This window comes from Dermacentor silvarum, chromosome 1 (genome assembly GCF_013339745.2).
Source record: "Dermacentor silvarum isolate Dsil-2018 chromosome 1, BIME_Dsil_1.4, whole genome shotgun sequence".
Classification (NCBI taxonomy): domain Eukaryota; kingdom Metazoa; phylum Arthropoda; class Arachnida; order Ixodida; family Ixodidae; genus Dermacentor; species Dermacentor silvarum.
In genome coordinates, this window is record NC_051154.1 from 111166374 (window position 1) to 111190591 (window position 24218).

General features: G+C 46.2%; 1 protein-coding gene across 9 annotated transcripts in view; it reads right to left on the reverse strand.

Annotated features, from left to right (window-relative positions):
* The window catches only part of LOC119435016 (E3 ubiquitin-protein ligase MARCHF8), a 212606-nt gene that overhangs the window by 51378 nt on the left and 137010 nt on the right, over positions 1 to 24218 (reverse strand). For 3 of the 9 annotated variants that reach the window (XM_049672563.1, XM_049672561.1, XM_049672553.1), the window contains one exon: positions 8697 to 8756. The exons of 4 other annotated variants lie outside the window; for them this stretch is intronic. In XM_049672563.1, coding sequence (XP_049528520.1) covers positions 8697 to 8756 — 60 coding nt within the window. Of the gene's footprint in view, positions 1 to 8230; positions 8412 to 8696; positions 8757 to 24218 lie in introns of all 9 variants that reach the window. 2 more of the 9 variants (XM_049672570.1, XM_049672566.1) reach the window with 1 other exon arrangement.

Consider the following 24218-nt stretch of genomic DNA (forward strand, 5'->3'; position numbering starts at 1 on the left):
GCGCTCGCTTCTTTTAGCTCAACACCAAGAATTCTTCTATGCTACGTTGACGATTGTTGTTGCGTAATCAAGCGCTGCGCATTGGAAGCTTTCACCATGCATCTAAACAATCAAGCGGATTCCATTCAGTTGACGGAGGAGATGGAGGCAGACCAGAAACTGCCTTTTACAGCGAATCTGCTAGCTTCTAATGCGCCGGAGGAATAATTGAGCAATAAAGCATTGCATGCCCCCCTCAACAGTTGTAGTGGTGGTTTTCAACAGCTTCGCTGGACATCCATTTTCGCAGGGCCGGGATGGCGAGTAATTTTTTCGGATGTCTTGTTAAAAAGGAGCACTGGTGCGCTTTTTTTTAAAGGTTTTCAGAAAGAGTACACACATTGGCCGGTACCTGAACTTCATGTCTGTTCATCCTGACGCTCACAAGAGGTTAGTAGTTGCGGGACTGTTGGGCCGTGCGAGCAGCGTTTGCACGAAACCTGAACACCTGAATTGCGATGTGCAGACAATCCAGAAGGATCTTTCGACGAGCGGTTACCCCCCTGCGTTCATGAATACTGTGGAACACCGTTTGTTCACCCCTTTCCAGCCTGCCAGTGCCCGTCGGAAGAAACGCGCTCCCATTCCTTACGTGCCAGGGATAAGTGAGACCTTTTCACGCGGGCTGCGTAAATATGACGTTGAGGTGGCTCACGTTCCTGTGCGCAAACTGAGGCACGCACTCGTGAGTGGGAAGGACAAGCTGCCGAAAGAGGCCTTTCCTGGCGTTGTTTACCAGATCCCCTGTGCGGATTGCGATTGCGTCTGCATCGGGGTGACGGCAACTTTAAACAGCGGCTGCACCATAATCAGAACGACGTGGATAAAAAAAGAGTGGCGTCGAATGCTTTGACAGAGCACGCAGAAACAACTAAGCACAATATTGACTGGATGAACTCTAGTCTAATCGGCCAGGGGAGAAACTGGGAGTCACGCTTGTACCTGGAGTCCCTCGAGATACAATCAACAGGACACACGCTCAATCGAAACGAAGGAACCCTTCCGCGTCTTACGCGCGGTGCTTGCGTCATATGCTTAAACCTGCTTAAACAGGCACTTCTACTTTTTTGCCCCATCGTGAACAAGGCTTCCTTCCGGCCGAAACGTTTTGCTTTTAAAGTTTTATTAGGTCGGTGTACGTCTTTCTTAGTCATGTTTCAACCCGACCAAACGGGCTTCCGCCCGACTCTCGATTATGCAAATGGAGTCTTCTGAAACTTTACAAGCCGCTAAGTAGAGTCATCGGCGAATCCTGAAAGGTCACCCGTGCCCACTGATCGCGAGGGTTACATCTAGGGGTGTGCGAATATTCGAAACTTTCCAATAACGAATCGACTTGTTGCTTATTCAATTCGGTCTTCGAATCGAATAGGAATAGGAATCGAATTTACTATTCGTAAATACGAATATTTTTTGAATACTTTTCGATTATTTCACAACGTCAACTGCGCCCAAATAAAGATAACATGAGAGAAAACGTACGGTAGGCTTTCACCCCCGCGGACATATAGTATGGACATAAAACATGAGAGTTGGCGTAGTGGAGCAGGCTACGTCACTTAGGTAGCCATACTTTACAGGCTGTGCAGTAATCATTTGCACTCTCTAAAGAGTCCTGTGCATGCGAAGGAACTGTCTGTTTGCTAATGCTTAATTTGTGCTTTTAATAAACAACGCTTCATAACGTACTATGTAATGACAGAAACTTGCTAACTTTAAGGATACTGGGATGTGAACATCGCTTTATATTAATTGTGATTCGATATTTGTGATTCGATATTCGAATGGATTCGCTTCTGGCACTATTCGATTCGTATTCGATTCGGTCTCAAAAATCACTATCCGCACACGCCTAGTTATATGCCGAGCAAATTTATGCAGATAGGCGCGTCACTTAAATTGAAAATGAAGACCCTGTGTTGAGTCGTGAAGTGTGTGTATAAAATAAGGTCGAGGGGGAGGGGGGGGGGGCTGTACTTGAGGCCTTGAAAAGCTTCCAGCGTCCCTGCAACACCTTTGTCAACTCTCACATCCGGTTCAGTTCTCTGCAGCCTATCGCTGATGAATGCGCGCCAGGAAGCACAGAATAGTGTTATTGAAAATGAAAGTTTATAGTGCAGTACAGCAGATCAAGTTCACAGGAAATAACAGTACCCCACATATCCCCGTGTACATGGAGAAATGTCGCGGGAGTAGCGTGCCCTGCAACGCACTTACAACGGAAAGAGGAGGAGCGAGGAGAGCAAATAAACAGCCGAAGGACTCTTAAAAAAAAAAAAAAAAAAAAAAAAACGGTTAACAGGAGTGTGTTTGTTTATTTCAGTTTTTCTTCAATGGTACTTTCTCACTGATGTCTCAGTGTATTTGAAGAAGCAATGGCAAATTGGTAATCTGATCGTGTCACGTGTAAGCAAAGAAGCAAGGCGGAACCGTGTATAAAGAAGCCTTTACTAGAAAGCTATAGCGAGCTATGTACAATCGACTTTACAATTTCTGCTAACCATCGCTTAGTGGTGGTCTCTACACCTAGCTCTTCTCACGGGCTTACAGGCCGCGACGGTAGTTCAAGGTCAGGACCAAAACAAGCGCCACAGGGAAAGAAGGAGATTGCGTATTCCATAAAGTACAGGGGTTGCAAAGTGCGACAACAATATTTCTTTTTCTTTTTTTTCGTTTTTCAGCACAATTACAAACTTATTTCGCCGCAAACTTTCATCACGATTGAAACCACGCGTGTGGAAGCAATGTTGATATCGTTCGCATTCATTCGAAAATCAGCGCAAAAAATGACTTGCATTTTCAAGGAGATGCGTACACCTTGCAGCTTTCATTCTTGCTCCCACAGCCACAATGAGGGATGTTTACATCCCGCGCCTCCTCGAGGATTTCTATTTGCACGAGCTTATTGAGAGGGGGCTATAGGGGAACGGATCCAATCGGCCCGCCGCTCTCGTTCGCGTGGGATTATTGCCACGATCATCCTCAGCGTTCGCGCACTGTTTGCACACGACTATATTGCGGAAGCAAATCCCTGCCGGCATTCTGTTTGCGGTAGGTTCATCTGAGCACGCACGAATTCGAACAGCGCAGAAACCGTGCGCGCAGCCACGCGGCCACACTGCGCGCATCTCTTTTGCTGGCCAGCGACTCGCTTCACTCTATAGTCAGCCGCTGGTACGCTCTCAGCTTGCTCGTGATTCAACTGGCATGCGGAACTTCCAGTCGGTGAATTCTCTTGACGTGTATGGGCAAAATTATTTCAAGCACATTATCGTTACGTGTTCTACAATGGCGTATAATTGCAAGTAGCCAGACCTACTGGCGACGGAAACAGCAAAGGCTTACGGAAATATTTGTCTATGCGGGCCTGAGGAGAATTTTTTTGCAGCGCTCACACAGTCTACTGACACTGCATAAAAACGAAAGCACGGCTCCGACATTGTCAAGACATGTTCGCCTATAGTTTCCCAACGTGTTGGTCAAAGTCCACGCTCCACAAAAGGCATCGCAGCCGGACGCCGGTGTGAGTGTGCAGCATGGTTCCCTGTGCGCCCACCGGTCAGCTGTCGTCCTCCTGCTGCCATTGACATGTTTTTTATTTCCCCTCCCACAGCGCAAAGTAGCGAACCGGATGCTATTATTGCGACATCAATTGAAACCTGTATTCTCAATTTGCTGTGTCCTTTCGTTCCGTTACGCCGTCGTCGTTATCACTCCATTTCCTCATCCTGAGTTTCACTGTCACCATGTGGCGAAAAAAAAAAAATGCCCACCTCCGCCACAGGGGATAGGAACCCATGCTCCTACGGCAATGTTCAACCGGTTGCGCCAACCACGCGATCGCGCATGCTTGGGGGTTTTGTGCGCCAAGCAGACTCAGAAATTGGTGGCGCCTGTAGATATATTTCTAGACCACAACAGTCAGTATATACTGTAGCTGACGAAGACGACGTTGTGTGCATCGCAAAGAGGTTGTTCTTGGGAAGATCACTTACTGCTTCAAGCTTGCCGTCACTTCCTTTCGCAGCGGGCTCATCGAATTTCCGCTAAAACAGCTGGGTTTAGCTTTATCGACGTTCAATCTCTCGTCGCTCGATGCATGTTAATTCTGTTCCAGCGACGGAACCAATCTATCAGCTCTCTACAAGTTCCTTCATGTGTCCCGAAGGTAGCGCTGCTAGAGTTGCTGATCGTGGAGCGCTCTTGTACTATGAAATAACATTTTACGATCAATTTGTCTCCTAACGCTTTATTTTGTTTAATGAGCATTCTTTGGCTCATCCCAGGCACATTGTGGTAGGTATGTAGCAGTTTTGTACGGAACGGCGTTCCTGGAACTAGTTCCTTTTGGGAGGAACGCCACCGTGCCGTTAAGGGTCGGTGGAACTGTAACGGTAACTCGTTAGGTTTAAGAAGGAACGGCAGAGGGAACGTCGTTCCTTCTGTAAACGTTCCACGGCATTGAACAGAAACACGCACGTACACAGCACATTATGCAGGGCCGATGGGCAACCGCGTGAGGCGCAAAGAACTACCGCTTGCCTGTCACGTGACTACGGTGAAATTTTACTGCAACATTGAATCAGCATTCATAAAACACCTATGTATTGTTCCTTTCGATGCGGTTTCTCGTGCAAGAAATTTAGTTATATTGGTGCGTGTGAGTAGCTTTCTATTTGCACATCTGAAGCGCAGTATCCTGACTGCGCATTTGCAGACCGAAGTGGGAACTGCCATATGTGTTGCACTTGTAATAGGCGAGCACCAAAGTTGCAGTTAGACATGTCTGGAGTATGTCCGGTGCTCCCTGAAAAATTCCGTCTAGGAGCGCTTCTTGGAATTATTTTAAGCGAAGCTTTATAGGCTCACCAGTGTCGGCGGTGGTGGTGGTGTCACGCTAAAAAGTGGGCCGATCCTGGTGATAGTGCAGGAAGGGTCCAAGCTCGATGGCACATGCCCCTGTGGGCTCGAGGACCTGTAATGCGCCCTTGGAACTACCCTTGTCACATGTGGGACCCAGAGAGACAAAATCACCAGCCCTCCCCCTGTCGAGAAAATGGGGGTAAGCGAAGCTTGTCGTCCGATTCTAGCGTGAGGGCTAGTCTAGGCGAAACGTCAGCGAAAAGCCGCGGACCCCGAGTTGCGGGAGCGCGATTTTGAGGCCAAACGTCAGCGAAGCGCCGCCGACCCTGTGTTTAGGGCGAACGAAGGGAACGCCTGCGATTGCGTCGTCTTGCCACAAGCTTCGCTTACTCCCATTTCCTCGACAGGGGAAGGGCTCTGAATTTTTTTATCTGCAGATAATCTGCTGCCGGCGATGTTCAAATTCGTATAATATACCTAGTTCGATGTGAGTTTTAAATTGCTCACTCTATTTCTCCCCAGAATTACTCGACACTATTATTTAATTTTTTAAAAATCAAATGTAACGTTAATGTAACGAGACGTTCCAATGTTTGAAGAGTAACTGGACCGCGTTTCTTTCGCATTAAAGGATCTTGTAACGGGAACTCGTTTCAAGATTGGGAAGGAACGAGGAACGTTCCTGTTTTAGAGGAACGTGTACAACACTGTGTTTGTCCAACACTGTGTTTGTCTCTGTGTTCACCCCTATATGTTCACCGGCCTAGTCTGCACGGTTCACACGCCCGTCGTTGCTCCTGGCCGAACTTGTCGCATGCGGTCAACCTCTTACCCGACTGGTAGGTAGGTAGGTCTCGCCTCGGTTTATAAAAGGAACATTCAAGTGTCCGATGGTGTGATTGAACCTCCGATGCCGAGCACACAAGCCCGATGCTCTCAGTGTTAGGCCACAATTACAAGCATGTTTCGCTCATGCCAACGCCAACTAGAGCTTTGAAGCAACTGCCGCGTGCGTGACGTCACATACCATAAGCTAGTGCGTTTGCGCGCGCTCTTGTTTCCATTCGGCTACAGACGTACCACTTGCTTACCACTCTTTCCCTTGCATCACGAGCGGGAGCGCGTTATTTTCTATCATTCTTGCCTCGTTGCAGCTAACACTTTGAGACGATGTGCTAGACTGCGCCGCCTTCGGGATTGGCCCAGGTCGGAACGGAAGAGGTTGTAACGTCTCTTCCCGGCGTAACAAAAAAAGAAATGCCGTCACGTCATCGCCATCATACTATCGTCGTCAGCGTCGTCTTGCTTCTGTCGACACACACAGGCAGGCGTGCGTCAAACACAACTCCTTGCTTTGCACAAACACGTTGGTTCATCTGGTAACTCTTGGAAGAATTCCAAACGGTGCTCGAGAGCCAGCTACCTGCTAAGTGATTCGCATAACACCGATTCCCACAGTGTGCGAGGATCTGTATAACTTCTTTTTATTTATTTATTTATTTATTTATTTATTTATTTATTTATTTATTTATTTATTTATTTATTTATTTATTTATTTATGTCTGCGTGAGCACAAAGCACTTTTCAAAAACGACAGTAAAGTAATTACCACAGTGAGAGTCTCCACCTTCGAAGGGCGCCGCTATGTTTTCAACATGTCTTATTTTTCAAGATGACATGGTTCTAGCCCAAATATTTGCAAACAAGTCGCCTGCGATTGCCACAAGTTCGAAAACATTTTACCGAAGAGTTGTTCTTGCGGTGCGGCAGGGCCGCCGACCGCTAACATATGTCAGCGGACAATGTTGGCCAACTCTTTCTATAGCGTGACAGTGCCTTAAAATCTGTCTTCGGTTGGGATTTCTTGCGCAGTACGCTTCTCGATGAGCCGGCGCTTGTCGGTTAAGCGCCTGATGCCTCGTATACAAACGTCTTACAGAATCCCCTGAACGAAGACGAAGAGTGGCACGTACCACAGTCGTAATATGCGACTTAAAAGGCAACATTGATGTAATATTTTGAAACTTTATTTTTATTTCTTAGAGCCATTGAAAGGTCATTGGTAATCGTGGATAGCCATGTATAAATCCCGAACGTGCACCCTATTTTCGTTATCCCGTGCTTTCGTGTGTTAGCCCGTCCGCCATGTAATCCTAATGATATGCCGCAGTTCTCGTTAGGTCAACGAAGCTAAACAGCATTTAGGCCACAATTACAAGCTGTGGCTAACAGCATGGGCTTTGTCAGCCTTTAGGAAGGAGACCACCAGGGAACGCTGAATTCTGATGGATCCCGTATTACTGCAAAATAGTTGAGGGCCCGTATTTACAAAACTTCATTTACGCACCCTAAGACCGTTGGCTCAGTAGCCGGCGTTCGAGCCCGCCGATAATATATCAATGAGCCTAATAAAGAGACGGTTGCCGTGGCAACCTCCGTGCTTTGTACCACACCCCCTTCCTTGAAAAACATTTCTGGCTACACCGCTGGCTGTGTGACAACAGTACTTATCTAAAAGTGTAACATACTTAAATGCGCTGCAGCCACTTTTGCACCAATCATGATGTCTGTGCAGCCAACTTGCGCCAAATTGAAGTTCGAAGTGCAATGGAAGGAAAAAAAAAAAAAAAAAAACGGCTGCCGACGAATTAACCATGATTGTCGGTGCGTTCTGCGCAATGATTCTTATTCGGTGGTTACGATAACTTCAGAATAAAGTATGCGAAAAAAAAAAGCAAACGACATGTCTTTTTGTCTCAATGAAACTCAAAGCAATTTGGGCCCGGCGTTCAGTGCGAGTAGCGGCAAGAGCGCTTTGGTGTTCCCCGACTGCGATCGGACACCGGCAAGCCGGCTAAGAAAGGGTTAACTAAAATGTGACTGCACGAGTGAGAAGTTACTATTCGCATGAAAGCGTACACAAGTCACCTATTGGCAGTCGAAGCAACGTCATCAAGTGGCATCAGTCTCCAAAGGCTACACGAACACTCTATCGCCCTGGAAACCACGCTTTACCACGGCGCGCGCTCTTCCAAGTCGTCCAAAACTTTCTAAAAATTGTGCTGCTGGCATGAACACAATGATCGCCCACTTCGCGTTGTGAAAATTTTCATTAATTCGACTTCCTTCAACGCAACACGCACCCGAGTAATTTAAAGTGTGAAAACGCGCCTTTAACTAATTACTGAATCACTCAGCATCTTCGCAACATGCACTGATAGTAATACACGAGAGTCAGGATAAAAAGAGCACATCGCAAACCTCTTTCTGGAAGAAACTTTGAAAACGTAGTAATAGTAACTGACGGGGTTTAACGTCCCACACTTACAGCTGTGCTCAGTGGAGGGCTCCGGATTAGTTTTGACCACATGGAGTTCTGTAACGTACACCCAAATATCCGCACACGGCCGTTTTTGTATTCCGCCTCCATAGGAACACTTTCAACCTCGTGCTCAACAGTACAAAGTCATGGCCACTGTAGCACAGCAGCAAATAAATTTCGACGAAATCTGTAATAAAGGACACCGGTACATTTACCATATGCGCGGGTGAACACGGTGTACATTTGTGCCGGGTGTCGCATGCCTTGTTTTTTCACGGGTAGATGTCATAACACTAAAAGAAATAAGTAGTTGGCGTATCCCTCTTCGTTTTTCTCTCTCTCTCTCTCAAGAAGAAAAATGGCGTGCGCCTTCGTGCGCTTAGGTGTCGGCAATACTTTTCTTACGGACTTATCCATGATAGTTTTGCAATACGCGGGTGGAAAAGGTCTTAACAAGTGACTGAGCACGTACCGGATCACAACGGTCTTCCCAAGAGCAGCGTCACAAGGGCCGTCCTTACAGCCCTCGGACCTGAAACAGGAAGGAAGGAGAACATCTGGAATCAAGAACGAACACACTCCGTGAAGGCGCTTAAACAAAACAATCTTACAACTGCGTGTGAACCTCGAAAGTAACTTGAAGTCTACATCCTATCGCAAAAAAGTGAAGGCCAGTCAGCTGTTGCCGGCAATGGTCCACCAGCCCTTACTTTTTGCGATAGGCTGTATATCCCGGACATACTGCACGCGTATACTTTGCTGTGAATCGAGTTCCAGGGGCTCTATTCACAAAGATCACCGCTCGTAAGACCAATCGATGGCTAAACGCCATCGCTAATATGTTCGCTGCCATTATTGGTCGGCGCGTCGGTTTTTGAGAACCGCTCTAGACTACGATGGTTTTGTAAATACAGAAGCCATAAGATGTAGGTTAAGCACTGCGCATAGGCACCGTGGCGCGATATGAATGTTATTGCGCGAGCGGTCACTGACCCATAGCGAAGCTGCACCATGTCGAGCTTCATTGCGTTGTGGAGGCGGTAATTATTCGTTCTCATCCACGTACGCTGTTTCACAGCGGTATTGACGGCTGCTGTCGGTAGCTACGGACGAGGGAGGCAATGAATTATCTCGATCGTCACAGTCACTCGGTAAGCGCCCTCCACCGCGCACGCTACTTGCGCAGCCTGAGCTACCATCCAGGTCGACCGCCTGACATTAGACACCGGACGCACGGGCCTTGGCACCTGCCATCCAGGACACAAGCCTCAATCTTTTCAAGTAGTTGATGACGTAGGGCATACTGGCGGCATAAAAGATAAGAAAAGAAAACTTCATCGGTATCGGAACGCAAAGTCGCAAATATCGCAATATCGGAACGCAAATATCGGAACGCAAAGTCCGAGATACAACCAGGAGCCACTTGCCTCCATCGGGCTGGGAGTTGCGTCGATGTAAGAGGTTATAAGATATAAGAGTATATAAGAGGAACCAAGAGAACAGGCTGGCTTCAGAAGAGAGTTTCTACGATGGATCATATCTACGTCATCAATCAGGTGATCGAGAAATCTGCGGAGTACAATCAACCTCTCTATATGGCTTTCATAGATCATGAAAATACATCCGATTCAGTAGAGATACCAGCAGTCATAGCAGCATTGAGTAATCAAGGAGTACAGGAGGCATACGTGAATATCTTGGCAAATATCTACAAGGATTGCACAGCAACCTTGGTTCTTCGCAAGAAAAGTAGAAAGTTACGTATCAAGAAAGGGGTCAGGCAAGGAGACACAATCTCTCCAATGCTATTCACTGCATGCTTAGAAGAAGTATTCCAGCTCTTAGACTGGGAAGGCTTAGGAGTGAGGATCAGCGGCGAATATCTCAGCAACCTTCGGTTTGCAGATGACATTGTCCTATTCAGCAATAATGGGGACGAATTACAACAAATGATTAAGGAGCTTAACCGAGAAAGTGTAAGAGTGGGGTTGAAGATTAATATGCAGAAGACAAAGATAATGTTCAATAGCCTGGCAAGGGAACAAGAATTCAGGATCGCCAGTCAGCCTCTAGAGTCTGTAAAGGAGTACGTTTATCTAGGTCAATTACTCACAGGGGACCCTGATCATGACAAAGAAATTTATAGAAGACTAAAATTGCGCTGGAGTGCATACGGCAGGCATTGCGTAATCCTGACTGGGAGCTTACCACTGTCGTTGAAAAGAAAAGTGCACAATCATTGCATTCTACACGTGCTAACACATGGGGCAGAAACTTGGAGCTTAACAAAGAATCTCGAGAACACGTTAAAGGGACTCTGAAACGATTTTGACGATTTTGTACAAACGTACTGAGTCGTTAGAGTAGGTCCTTCTGAACTTTAATTGACGCAACTAAGCTCTCCACGTAAAGCGTGTAATTTATTATAAGGTTTTAAAAAGGTACATCGCTACCGATCGCAGCACGCCAATCGTTTGTGACCAAGTGACGCGATTTGACCATATCACGTCAGTATACAGGGCCAGCTATCCGATTGGCTGCCCAGGGCACGTCATCGATAATTTTCCCAACATTATGGTGAACAAATGTTGTTCGTAATAGTTTAGATGTTAGTAAGTGTATCGAGAGCTTGTGTTGCGGCGGAGAAGCTAGTTGGATATTAATTAACCGATTAGAAATGATTCAGAACAAATCTGCCTAGTTCATCTTTTTAACTATCCACGTAAAGCTAGTGTAACAAATATGAAACATAACTTAAGCCAAAAACTACTCTCAACACGGCGTAAAGTTGCACCACTATGTCTGTTTTATGAAATTTTTCATCATCGAACATTTACGTCATAACCTGCTCGTTCTGCCTCAGCATCACATTAAAACATATTTCTCTCTCTTCTCCATACATATCCTCACGATTTGGTCACAGAAATGAAGTAGGCATTGTAATATGTAAAACAAAAGCCTTTTCCGATTCATTTACTCCTCGCGCATGCTGTGAGTGGCGCGGCCTTCCCTGCGCCGCAATCAGCGATGCTTCATCCTTTCACTCTACCATTCGTAATTTATTAGAACTAGCGGCATATTCTGTTTTCTGTTCTTCTATGCTTTAAACACTGTTATAAGATTGCTGTTTTTGCTGCTGTTGCAAATTCTCAAATTCGGCGAATTGTTAGACAACTCTCTAATCTATGTTTTACCTTGAGGGCACTAATAAATGAAGAACTAAATAAACTCTGCGTTGTGGCAGCGTTACCTTTTTTTTCAACTTTTTGTTGTTAAATTCTACTTAATCTATAAAAAAAGAAATCGAGGAGCCGAGGTACTTTTTACTACAATTTATAATCTACAATCTAATAACTACAATCTGGAATAGATATACAGCCCTCGTTACCTTTAAAAATGCCGGCTGTTCCATGTTGTACGTTTGCTTCAGTAATGACACTGCGACAGACTTATTGCATTTACAGCAATAAAAACGAGAACGCTTACGATCAGTGCATGGCCATTGAAGAGACGAAGAGACAGACCAAAACACGGGGCGAAACGGGAAATGCATCACGAGCAAAAGAAAGAGAAATAAAAAAAAATATCGCTGTTATTTCGATGGTCTGAGAGAGAGAGAGAGAGAGAGAGAGAGAGAGAGAGAGTGAGTTATTTCGATGGTCTGAACTCCTGAAAGTATGGAGCACATCATAATGCAGGTGGTCCAATTGAACGAACGCCAGCAAATTTACACAATTTGACATTCTAATAAAATTATTTTGTTCTCACTTTCCTCGGGAAAAAGAAAAAAAAGATAGTCGGATGATTAGCAATCATTTCGTTGTTCACCGTTCCCTGCACCTTGTTTTTGCGTCTGCACGATTGCTCAGCTATTACAGGCAAGCATAAGCATGCAGCGACGCCGCCATGCACGAAGCATTCATCTCTCCCGCCCGCACGCGCATCAGCCAATAAGAGCACGCGCTACAGAGTACATCGGCGCAGCTTTGCGAGCGAGAGTTGCGAGGTTTTGATCCCTCTCAGCGCGTTAGAGTAATGAGACACTCTCTGCGCCGCGCGCGACTCGAAACCGCTAAGCCGAGAAGAGAGAGCGCGCCGTCGCTGTCAAGGCGCGCAGCTACGGACACGTCGTCGGAACCATCGGTCTTCGGAGTGTTCGGCGCCAGGGTTCGGTCGGCTTGTCAGCTGTGATAGAATGGCTCCGAAGCGCACCGAAGTCGATGACCCAGAAGCTGACGTCACAGTGTTGCCGCCGGCAGCTAGTAAACAAGCGATTTTCCTTCCAGTTTCTCCCTTCTCCTTGGTCGCCGGCCGTGTCGCAACGTGCTCCTATACCGAGAACGACGACGGCGCGCGACCCGCATCGAGCGAGCCGAACGCGTCGCTGAGGAATGCTCATCGGAGGAGAAAAAACAACGAGCCTTGGGAACGCTCGACCGCGGCACCCGAGCCTTAAAGTTTACTACTCTCCCTGTGTATAGGTTGGCCGTCCGACGGCTGCGGCTGAGAGTTACGATTTTGTTCGTACGTGCTCTCCAGTGCAAGCAGGGACAAGTCGAGGTTGCTGCTGACGTGGGAACGGCAGATGAGTTTCTCACGATTGGCGAATATGACGACGCCTTGCTTATTTAAACGCACTTTTTTTTACTCCTACTCGTGATTTAATATGTGCATAATTGGACGGGAGTATACGTAGCGAATACAGCTTGCGCCGTATTCGCTTGCCGTTTACCTTTTATTATGGCAATAATAATAATAATAATAATAATAATAATAATAATAATAATAATAATAATAATAATAATAATAATAATAATAATAATAATAATAATAATAATACGATATCATCCCTCGTAAAGCTTCTGCCACATGAAGAGAAAACAAGGTCGATATACTTGCTCTGTTTAATTTTATTTCTTCGGGACAAGAGAAAGAAAGGAGAGGAGGGGGTAAAAATTATGGAAAACAGGTTGCTTAACATATTGTTATGTTAAAGGCGTCTACAGTGTCTAAGTAAATACAAACAATGATCCCCTCTCCTCCTGTCTTCACTTCTCTCTCTCTCTCTCTCTTTTCTTTCTTGCTTTCTCTCGAGCACAAGTCCGCCGTTCTTGTGACACCGTTGACGGTAATTTGGCAGTCAACGAAGCACGCATTTTTTTATCTCCGAAAACTTGGGAAATAATTTCTCGGAGCTTATACTTGCGTCAGGATTCCTACTAAACGAACATGACGTGATCACTAATCGGCTTGAGTATCACAATAGCAACACGTGCCTTAAATGAATAATTTAAGTGTTTATTACTGAAGGTTAGATAAGCAGCTAATTCATCAGTGTCAGTTACCATTTGCCCATGTCCGTTGGCGCGAATAATGTGGTGCAAAAAAGAAAAAAGAAAGAGGCATCGTTATTTTCAGTGCACTAGTCTTCGAGAAAATCGGATCGTCTTGGTTAAAACAATCGATATATTTCGAAATTATCTATTAACGAGATTGTTTAAAGCTATCACGGAAGTTTGTTAGACGGAAATCTCAAGCCACCGCAGCAAGTTATTCATCATGAACCGAGTAGCCCCGACAGTCAATTCATGTGAACTTCATTTTTGATTCTATCTGTCGTTCTTCATTGACACGTGCGAAGCCGTGGCTCCGTTATTGACGGGATCGGCCACTCGGTGCAACGGATGATAATAAAAGAAGGCTTGAAAATGAAATAGATCGTTATACAATATAGCGACTCAGGAGCTATAGCTGACGTCATAGGCTTTCCATTCGCCCCCTCTCGAAGCGCTCCAGCGAGATCATTGCCAACGATGCCGCAATGGACTGATTTCCGCTCGGTCCACCCACGACACTGCCCAGGCGGTTGGGATACCTCTGTCTAGAACAGAAGTTGCAAAAGAACTGAGATCACGAGCTCGTAACACCACCCTGGCTGTATAGAACAACCCTCGTCTCTCGAACTGTCGCCTATAATTTTTCGACCCTTCTATGAAGCTCCAGCTACCAGAAGGCCTCTCATGCTGCGATGTAACATTATTATGTCGCTTGTGGCTGTGTGCGGCATTCACAATGAACTATTCGTTCCTCTTTTGGATAAGTGACACGCCTTCCTGCGACAGCTGCGGGTGTGAGGAGTCGATCGAACATCTAGCTATTTCCACTGCATCTGCCCGCACTATGACGACCAGCACCTTCTACTCCGTACTACCGTTAGATCATCTGGATTCAAGATGCATTCACGGTCACAAAATTACTTGAACCATGGCCACATTGCTCACAAGCCCAGAAAGCAATATGTGCATTACTGCATGCAGTTCCTGAAGTCGATAGACCTTAATGAGTGGCTACAGTTTAGATGTGCACCTCCGGATGAAATGACACCCTCCCTGTTTTATCTTCTTTCTTTTTTTTTCATCCCCTAACTCCATTTTCCCTGCATTGGTTAGTAAACCTAACGTGCGCTTGCCTGACTTCGCTGCCTTCAATATTTTCTCTCTCTTTCTCTTTCTCTCTCTCTATGAATTTGTAGCAATGCATGCGTTTCATTAAAATAAACCTTTATACGCTTCACCGAAGAACGATGTGGTGAGGAAAACCAGAGACTCAAAAGGCAAGAGATGGCAGTTCAACAACCTCAAGAGAGAGAGAGAGAGAGAGAGATAAAAAAAGGTGGGGGGGGGGGAACAAGGCATATACTACAGCCAAGGAAAACCAGTGCATCGTCCTGATTTGCACCTGTATAGTTAACACTCGCAAATATGTAGCTGATCACTCATATACAACTAAACAATGGGATTTGTGCTCGGTCGCGCTCTTCGCTGCATAGATTCATGATAAATTCTTCCAGCAACGCTATGAACATAGCCGAAATGGATATTGCGATGTAGTTAAACCTCATTAAGCAGGCAAAGAAGAAACGTCGTACCCGCTTAATGAGGTTTAATCTTTGAGCACTTGGCTATTACCCTGCCACTACGGTGGTCGGCAGCCGAGAACATCGCCATGAGCCTTATGCTCGTCCAAGTGCTGCAAGCCATATGAATGATACTACAGGTCGTAATGTAAAGCCTGGGGGCTTGCAGGCGTCACAAAGCTTCATAAAACCGGCGCGTTTGGTTTTTCACAACTCGGAAACAACTTCGCCGAATTCAGGAGTAATGAGTGACGGTGAACTCGAGAGCAAGAAACCTCGCCTAGAGGACAACGACGACGATAAAACATCGAATTATGATCTAAGTGATGAAAAAGATATGGGTGAGGATGAACCGTTTACTTTGGTCACGTACAAGAAAAAACGAGCAGAAGGCATCCCAATTGTCTTTCGCCCAACAAACGAAGGTACTACTTTTTGGCAGGTGAACCCTAACCGAGTGTCTGCTGGAATAGTTTCCGCTGCCAAAGAAAAAGTGCAGTCCTTCCGGACGACCAGAGATGGAAGTTTCAGTGTCAGCGTTGCTTCCATAGCATCCGCAAAACGCCTTCTGATGCTCTCAAGTGTAGGTGGCCTAGAAGTCAAGCCCTTCATCCCCGAGCCATACACGCGAAACGTAGGAAAGGTAAAACATGTGCCTCTGCAATATACAGACGAGCAACTCCTAGACTTCTTGAAAGATGCTAGGGTTGTATCGGCGCGCAGGCAGATAAAGTATTACCGCCAGGAAGATGGAGCAGTGACGTCGCATCCACTTCACACGGTAATTCTGACTTTCAGAGATGATCGCCCGATTCCAGGAAGAATTTACTTAGGCTTCACCAGTCATCCAGTCGAGGAATATCTAGGACCAGCACGTCGCTGCTATAATTGCCAGCGATTTGGGCACATGGCGAAAAGCTGCCGCAGCACACGTAGATGCAAAGTCTGCTCAGAAGATCTTGACCACAAGGAATGCAAGTCCCTCCTTCAGCCTAAGTGTGCGAACTGTGCGGGGAACCATGCTGCCTCCAACTCAGGCTGCCCACAGAACAAGGCTGCGGCACAAATGCGTCGACATGAACTCATCCATGGAAGGGAACCACGCCGCAATGAACCCTCCCCAAACCTTGAGATTGTTCATCCAGTGCAAGGCCACCAGCCTCAGCGGGCACCGAAACCACCACATCCAAGAGAACCAACAACATATTCATCAAGAAAACCACCCAGAGTGCAATCAAGAGATCAATCAAGAGGATCACAGTCAAGCGCCCCGACTTATGCGTCAATGCTGCGGAAACCCACGAAACAACAGGCAGAAAGTAATACACCAGAAAGCTCCCATGTTCGCACACATCATTCTCAGCGACCTTACGTGCCTCCTGCAGCAGTAACGCTAGTTAATAGCGACCATACCACCGCATCGGTGACGCAACTGATTTTGCCGATGCTTTTCGCAGCTCTTATGGCAATCCTATCTGCTCTGCCAGAAGCAAACAACCTACAGGAAGTGAAAGCCTTGTTGCCTCTGGAAGCACTATTGTGTCAACAATCCGGACCAACCCTGCGGCAAGCAGTACATGAATAACCACTTCAAAAATGTCTCCATATTTCAGTGGAATGCCAACAGTCTTCGAAGGAAGTGTGCTGACTTTCGAAAACTACTTGTGCAATACAAATTTCCGATACTTTGCATTCAAGAGGCGGGAATCAGTGACGATTTTCGCCTCTCGAATTATGTGATATACAAGTCGTCTCGCCAGGGTGCTGTTAGCAGAGCGCTCCTGTGCGTCAGAAAGGACTTGCCATCTTATCAAATTCACTCAAGTGATTCAGACTTTCCGGAATTCGTCGCATGTAAAGTATCCTTTGGTAAGCTGTGCATAACAGTGATTAATCTATATCTACAACCTTCAGGCCGTATCTCAGTAGAAACGCTAGTGGATATCTTCAAAATAGCTCACTCTAATCTTTTTATATGTGGAGACTTTAATGCACACAACATTATATGGGGCAGTAATCGCTGTGATGCACGTGGTAACGCTATTGAGTGCGCCATAGACAAATGCAACTTGACTGTTTTAAACGATGGATCGCCAACATTTCTTCGTGGATATAATTATTCAAGCTGCATAGATGTTACCCTGTGTTTCCAAGATCTAGTGAATGGAGTGGGATGGACAACAGACGTGGAAACGCGCGGAAGTGACCATTTTCTCATCCTTGTAAATCACCCTAGCATGCATAATAATATCAAGCGTTACAGCAGACTAACCAACTGGAAAACTTTTTGGTACCGCGTAACGGATCAAATTAGTCAACATGCAACTGTTGAAAATTTTACTGAATTTTCGCAGGATAATGTTAACATATGCACAAAGAAGGTCCCAATTCCAAGAGATTATGCTGCAGTGACCATAGCTTTGTGATTACTGTGTTATACACTGACTGGTTCGGTTACAACCTTAGACAGAATCTTGGCCAAAGTTAAATCTATGCACGACCGTTGTTGAGCAGTTAAGCGACTTGGATTGGTGTGGTACTTCAAACCAAACTCTTCTAGCACAAACTGAGTGAACCATTTCTTGTCTGGTTCTGAAATGTCCACATTGAAGTCTCCAACGATCATCACAGGGGTAGCGTCATCACGGCTAACCCATGCAAAGTGCGTGCTCATGAACTTCTCGATATCGCACTGGGGTGTGCCTTCTGGGAATCCTGTGGGAGGCAGAGGGCCGTTGGCATCCCCCCATATCCCGACAGCCTGGAGATATATACACAGTGTAAATGACAATTCCGTCTTTGGTTTGTACGGCACAGACGTCCCCACAGTCGGTGGCACTGTCCTCTTGCGAGTCAAGGGTGTATGGTTGTACATACATTTTGACCTTTGCGTATATGGCAACGCCTCCTGCTCGCGAGTTCATGTGCTGTTCACAAACGATTTCAGTATGCCCATCGACTTTAACCACTGCATCTTGATTGATTGATTTCATTTATTATTATTTATTATCATTATTATTAGGGACGGAGTGCTTGAAGCCTGCTTCACCTCCGCCGCGGGTCGGCCCGTTATTGCACTATCTCCAGGGTCGGCACACGCTCACCTTTTTGCTTTATTTCAGACGTACGGACACGAAAAATACAAGGGACCTTAGCCATATGAAGCTTCGCTGTATAAAGCGGGCTTCCCCGCTTCATACACTACTACTTTATGCACTACTTTGCGCTGTGGCTGAGTCACTTCTGAAAAACCTTTGGAATACGGAAGACGCAAGTTTATGCTTGCACCAAAGATGAGCCAGCGAGTAGAGGGAATCAGCTGGAGTTTTTGCTCAATGTTCACTGCATCTCGCGCAACATAAAAATGATGGCAAGTAAACACTGTGGGCGCGCGGCGCTCTCCGCATCTCAAAAATGCCCGACTTAGCAGGAGAATCTGTGCAGGTAACAGCACAAATATAGAATGACCAACCAAACACCCTAAGCAGTTGAGGCCGTGCGCCCTCGGCTTTCTTAACTGCGTACGAATAACTGTGACGGAGCACATCCCGGCCAGACAGACGGTTGCCTGAATGACAGAGCACGCAGCCTTTCTTGCGTGCACCAATGGCGCCCACCTGTCCACGCATTGCAAAAGGCTTGCAGGTGTCGTCGCCACTTGCGAGACGACACCGGTTATACATAGCGCAAAGAGGCAACGACAAAAGGGAAGTTATGGAGGCGGCTGAGATTTAAAGGTTGGGGCCCGATCTATATGTGACCATGCCTCCGTTTTTCGGCGAAAAAGGAACCTTTATATCTAAACAGCAGAAAAAGATGATTGCACTGTAACTGCGTTCAGTTTTAGTATATTGAGCGCTTTTCGTAACGCGTCTTGACACAGCAGTTTTTTGGCTGTTCGCGTGTGAGCTTTGAGAGGTCACGTTCAAACTGTTTATCTTTGCTGATTTCTGATTTTGCGTTCAGGACGAGAAAGGAAAACGTAGTGTATATGCTCGGTTTGAACATGAGAACAGCCTGGAGTGTCCGTTGCGGGGTATCACAGGATCCTTCAGCTGTAAGTTAGCGCTCGTAGTGTCCCATCTTTCTGCCTTGCCATGTCCTTTTGCGCTGTCTTAATCCTTTAACTGATATTCCACCAGCTAGCACGCGCTACTACTATACTAGAATCAAAACGAATGCTTGCTAAATATAGCGAAATTACGAGCACGACTTTGTTTCCTACAGCTTTCTTTATTGGCATTTCTGGTGCATTTCAGAGCGTACGTGTCAGGATTAGAAGCAGCGAGTATAATATATTGCTGAACGTCGAAACGAACAAAAACACCGATGTATCAATGTCGGCGCCCGGGTCCCGTTCGGCAAAAGAGCAAAATAAATGTCGATGTTACAATAGTTGAACTGCAGCCGTTGTTGACGAGGCTCGGGGAGCGCTGAACTATAGGGCCTCCTGGTGTTACATACCGGCGTCGAGTTAACCGATTGCGGATTGTATGGGAAAGTCGAATCCGCGTACACAAGCGGCTTCGCCAAAATCTCGTACGAGCCAGGGAGGCACTCGTGCCCCGCGATTCGCAAGGTCTCTTATGAAATCCTGGAGAAAGCGAGGCCAAATTTTCCGCTACCTTATCCGACTCGTCCCACCAGTTTCGCTAGCGTGAGGAGCGCTGTTAGCGCGCCGCCCTTGAACTCGCGGCAGTCCAGGTGGTCGCCCGAAAGGCGCGTCACCGACAGAGGCAGTTCTTTCGGGCGAAGAATACTGTTGTGAAGCGAGCTTCTGCGCATGACGCTCACTTAAGCAGATTCGGCTCCCTCGCGGCCGCGCTCATCGATAGGCATCGCAAGCACGGAATGCGCAAGGACCATTCGGCGCGCTAAACGACGACCAGCGGAAGAGATCGCGTTCAGCCGCGACTTATCGCCACTTGGAGCCGAGGATGAATGCGTCGGTGCTCTTGGGGACAACGCCAGGGCCAAATGATCAGGGCCGTGCTTGATAGAAGGGCAACTCGATGCAACATTGGTGAAGCCAAGGGAAGACGGCAAATATAGAACTGCCACGAGCTCCTGGCGAATACTCGCAGTTCACTATTTTATGGACAGGGGTGTTACAAACCGCCTTATACTTAGGTATAAGACGTTCATAATATAAGAAGCGGGGCTAGGGAGCTGAGTCTGGATTTCCTAACTAGCCGGCGAGTGGTCGTACGAACCATTCCAGAGTACAAACTGATTTGCGAGTACAGAGCCTACTCCGGGCTTGAATGACGGCGTTCCCATGATGAAGAGATGCCATGTAGTGAGATGAGATTGCGATTCTTTAAGGAGCTCGGGTTACTGCACTGTGACGCTATACATGCTGCCGCTGATGTTGTTTTGGAATGTAAAGCCTTACCAGTCCGACACATTCACAATTGCTCACTCTTGCTCAGCGAAAAATGTGCGAACATATAAAGAAGAAGAAAAAAAAAAAGCACATTCCCTCCCACCAAAACAATTCAGTTATTGAGCACGCATACTGTCTGCAGAAATAAAAAAATGATCGTAAGAAAAAAAGCAGAAAGAGTGATTTGTTACGCTCTCAGGTGAGAAACTATTTTATTTCGAAACATTATGCTGGAGTCGTATTTTCGAAGGATTCTTTTCATCGATTTCTATTCATCTATAGTCATTCGTTCTACAAGTGCCGGCCATAACCATAACAGAGGCACGGCTTTCTGCGAGCCAGAGAACGGAAAAACGAATAAAAAATGAAAAGAATCGTCACAAAAAGTAAACGGCCCCAGCTGTAGAAACATGTTTTTGGGGTTCGATATAACAAGCGCATTCGTGTTTTGGGACAGCTCCTAGTAAGTCTCGGCCCGCTTGGGTACCGCTCGAGCACAGCGAGGTTGGTTCGCAGCTGCCTCTGTCGAAATGCTGCCACCAAGATGGAGAGCGGATGCTAGGTTCTCGCTTTTAACAGTGTAACGCCGTGCACAGAGCCGTGTGTTGCGATGCACCTCGGTGTCAGGCATTGTAATTGCGCGGCCGCTTGTTTTGATCGAAAGGCCATGGTAATTGTTTGAAAAGAAAGTGTTTTCTTTACTGTGTAGTTCGCAACTGAGACGCTGAACTTCATTTTCGTAGTTTCCGGATTAGGAAAAAATAAAAGATTGGATGTGGTAGTGGTGATAATGTGGAGTATGTGGGGGGGGGGGGGGGGGACTTTAGGTGGGGACAAAAATAGCATTTCAAGATTGCTGCATGTTCATCTAAAACATTATTCCGGGCATGTCAATTTGAGGAAGGCGTATAACGTGACGAAGCATGCACACATTTACATTTGTAAATAGGCCTGTAGCGAACGTAGCAGTTTCGTGAACTTATATAATTAGTGGAGTTAGAAAAAAAATAAGAGGATTGTGGCCGATGTTAACTTTCCTACAGGGATTATTCGATCCGAACATCCGGTCTGACAAATACTTGCGACGCGTCAGATTTCACGTGCACGATTGCAGAAATCTTTCTTCGCCTTGAATGTTTACATCGAAAGATTTTCACAATATTTTAAAATCGCTTAACAATCAAAATAGCCTGCAAGGAACAAACAGAGATGGAATTGGAGTCTAGTGGAAATTATAGCCTTGGGGTCGTATTTTGTGACATTTCCTTTTTTTTTAAATTCTTGCTCTTCGTCATTGGCTCGCAGGGAGCCACGCGCCCCCGCTATCACTAGGATTGGCCACTCGGTGTGAAGGACAATAAAAAAATAAATAGAATCGGGGGAACGTAATCCTTAAAAAAATACGGTCACTGTATGTTTCTGCTGGCTTTATAAGGAATAAAGGAAAGAAATTTGACAGCGGCAGTCTTTCCAAAATAAAGTGCGTCACTTTGTTTGAGAGGGACGTCGCCTTCAATGGGAAACTGGATACGTTAGCCTCTATACGTATAGTAGCCTGGAAGCTGAATATGTCGGCCTCGCATGCTACTTCCGATAGTAGGTGAAATATGAAAGTACACACACAGTGAGCACAAAAAACACGTGTACATTAATTATATTTGCAGTTTCGTTAAATTCCGCTGCCTACAGAAAGACCACAATAGTCTTTGTTGGCCGCAGCGGGAGGGTAAAGGGGGGGGGGGGGGGGGGGACGCTGTCGGTGTTTCTCCGCGAGCAAAGAATATGCCACAGTTAGAAACACGAATCGCGATGCTAATGCAGCGTAATCCTCAGAAATCATTTTAAGCAGCGGCTGCAGATACACATAACATGTATTATATTCCCGGGAATAACATGTTCGCCGAGTTTTAAGCATGAAGTAGCTAACACGTCACATTGAAGCTGACGGGGTGAAGCCATGCTTCGTCTTGCCGGCTGAAGTAACATTGTTATGATCACCAAATACCGCGTGTGAGACAGAGTGATCCCCTTGCAACTATAGCCCAACACCATACCGGTTTGTAATAAACACAGCGGCTTGAGAACTAAACGGTATACTGTACGTGGCGTTGTGTCGCCCTCCTTCGTTGTTACGTAGGCTAATAGGCCGATGAGGAAATCGAGCGATGAACATGGCCATCAATTACTGTGGACTTTAAGATTGCGCAAGACAGCGGCATGGGCCGCGTTGTCGAATGCAGATTCAATATCAGAGCTGACGAATAATAATTAAAGGTGGTCGAATACCAATCTAATACGTATAGTCATAAGTAATACGGACGCATATTTTTACAGCGGGAATATTTATTTCGGTAATAATATTTTACCACACCTGTACTGACTACTACAAGAAAGGGCTGATCAGGGCTAAAACACCGGTTAAACACACAAGATCACAAGTTTTCACGACAAAAAAAAAAAAAAAAAAAAAAAGAAAAAGAAAAACAAGAAAAAGGGAAAAGAAATTGAAAAGAAAATTACAGATTGTAGCATAAAAGATACAGCTGCTGCTTCACTGAGACTGGCAAAAATACTTAATAACGGACTACAAGCAAAAATCACAAGTTGTCATGTGTAAAAAGCAATTGTTCCACGTGGTCCGGAAGGAGGCGCTCCATTCGCGAAGAAACAACTTATCTGAGCCACAGAGAACAGCCTCTCACTGGCGACAGATGAGGCCAGTGTCGCCATGTATTTGGTTCAAGTGAGCGAGAGAGAGAGAGAAAGCAAGGAGACAAAAGGCAAGGAGGTCAAACAGACGAGCGTCCGGTTTGCTACCTTACGCAGGGGCTAAGAGAAAGGGAAAACATAAAGAGGAAAAAGAGTGAGAGAATGAACACAGCGTGCGCGCGGGAGGATGCACAGGAGGACTATATATGAGCGGCCACTACGGCTGATGCAATTAATAGCTTTCTGGGCCAGCGACGGGTTTGGCCGCGGTCCGAGTATCTTTGCCTCAAAAATGGTCTCGATTCCAGCCATTTTAAGGTTTTCCGTAGAAAGACACGTTTGACGTCGTTGCGAGGACATATACACAACAGGTGCTCAATGGTTTTCTAGCACCCACAGGAGTCGGGCTATCGGTCATTCCAATACGGTAGGCGTATAAGCGTTCGTAAAAGGCCCACTCAGACATATACGGTACAGCAATGTTGTTTACCAGCGGTAGAGGCTATAGTTGGTTCAACGATGTCACCACATACGAACGATGCTGGCATACCTGCGTTTCTTTTCTCGAGATTCGCGAACACTGATTGCCCCTCAGTTTGCGATGGGACGAAGGATTACTGCAAGTTTCTGACTCGTTTCGTTTTTCGGACGGGCGCACAACCATTGAGTTTTCTTGTAAGCACTCACATACACGGTTCGAACCCGAAAATTCCGGTGGTTCACCACCACTCACGTGGGTGAGAGTCTCTTTTGAGTAACACCTCTCCTGAATCGCCCACTCTGACAGGAACAGCTCTATTTCCTCTGTACTTACTGCTAAACGGTACAAAAGCTACAGAAATATCCCAAGGAGCACGGTATCTGCTACACTTCTGTGGTAGCCGCCTTGCGCATCAGTACGGAAAACAATACTTGCACTAGCCATTTTTTGTGTGCTTTGTTTCGAACACTTTTGTTGTTATTTAATTTCTAAACAATAGCTA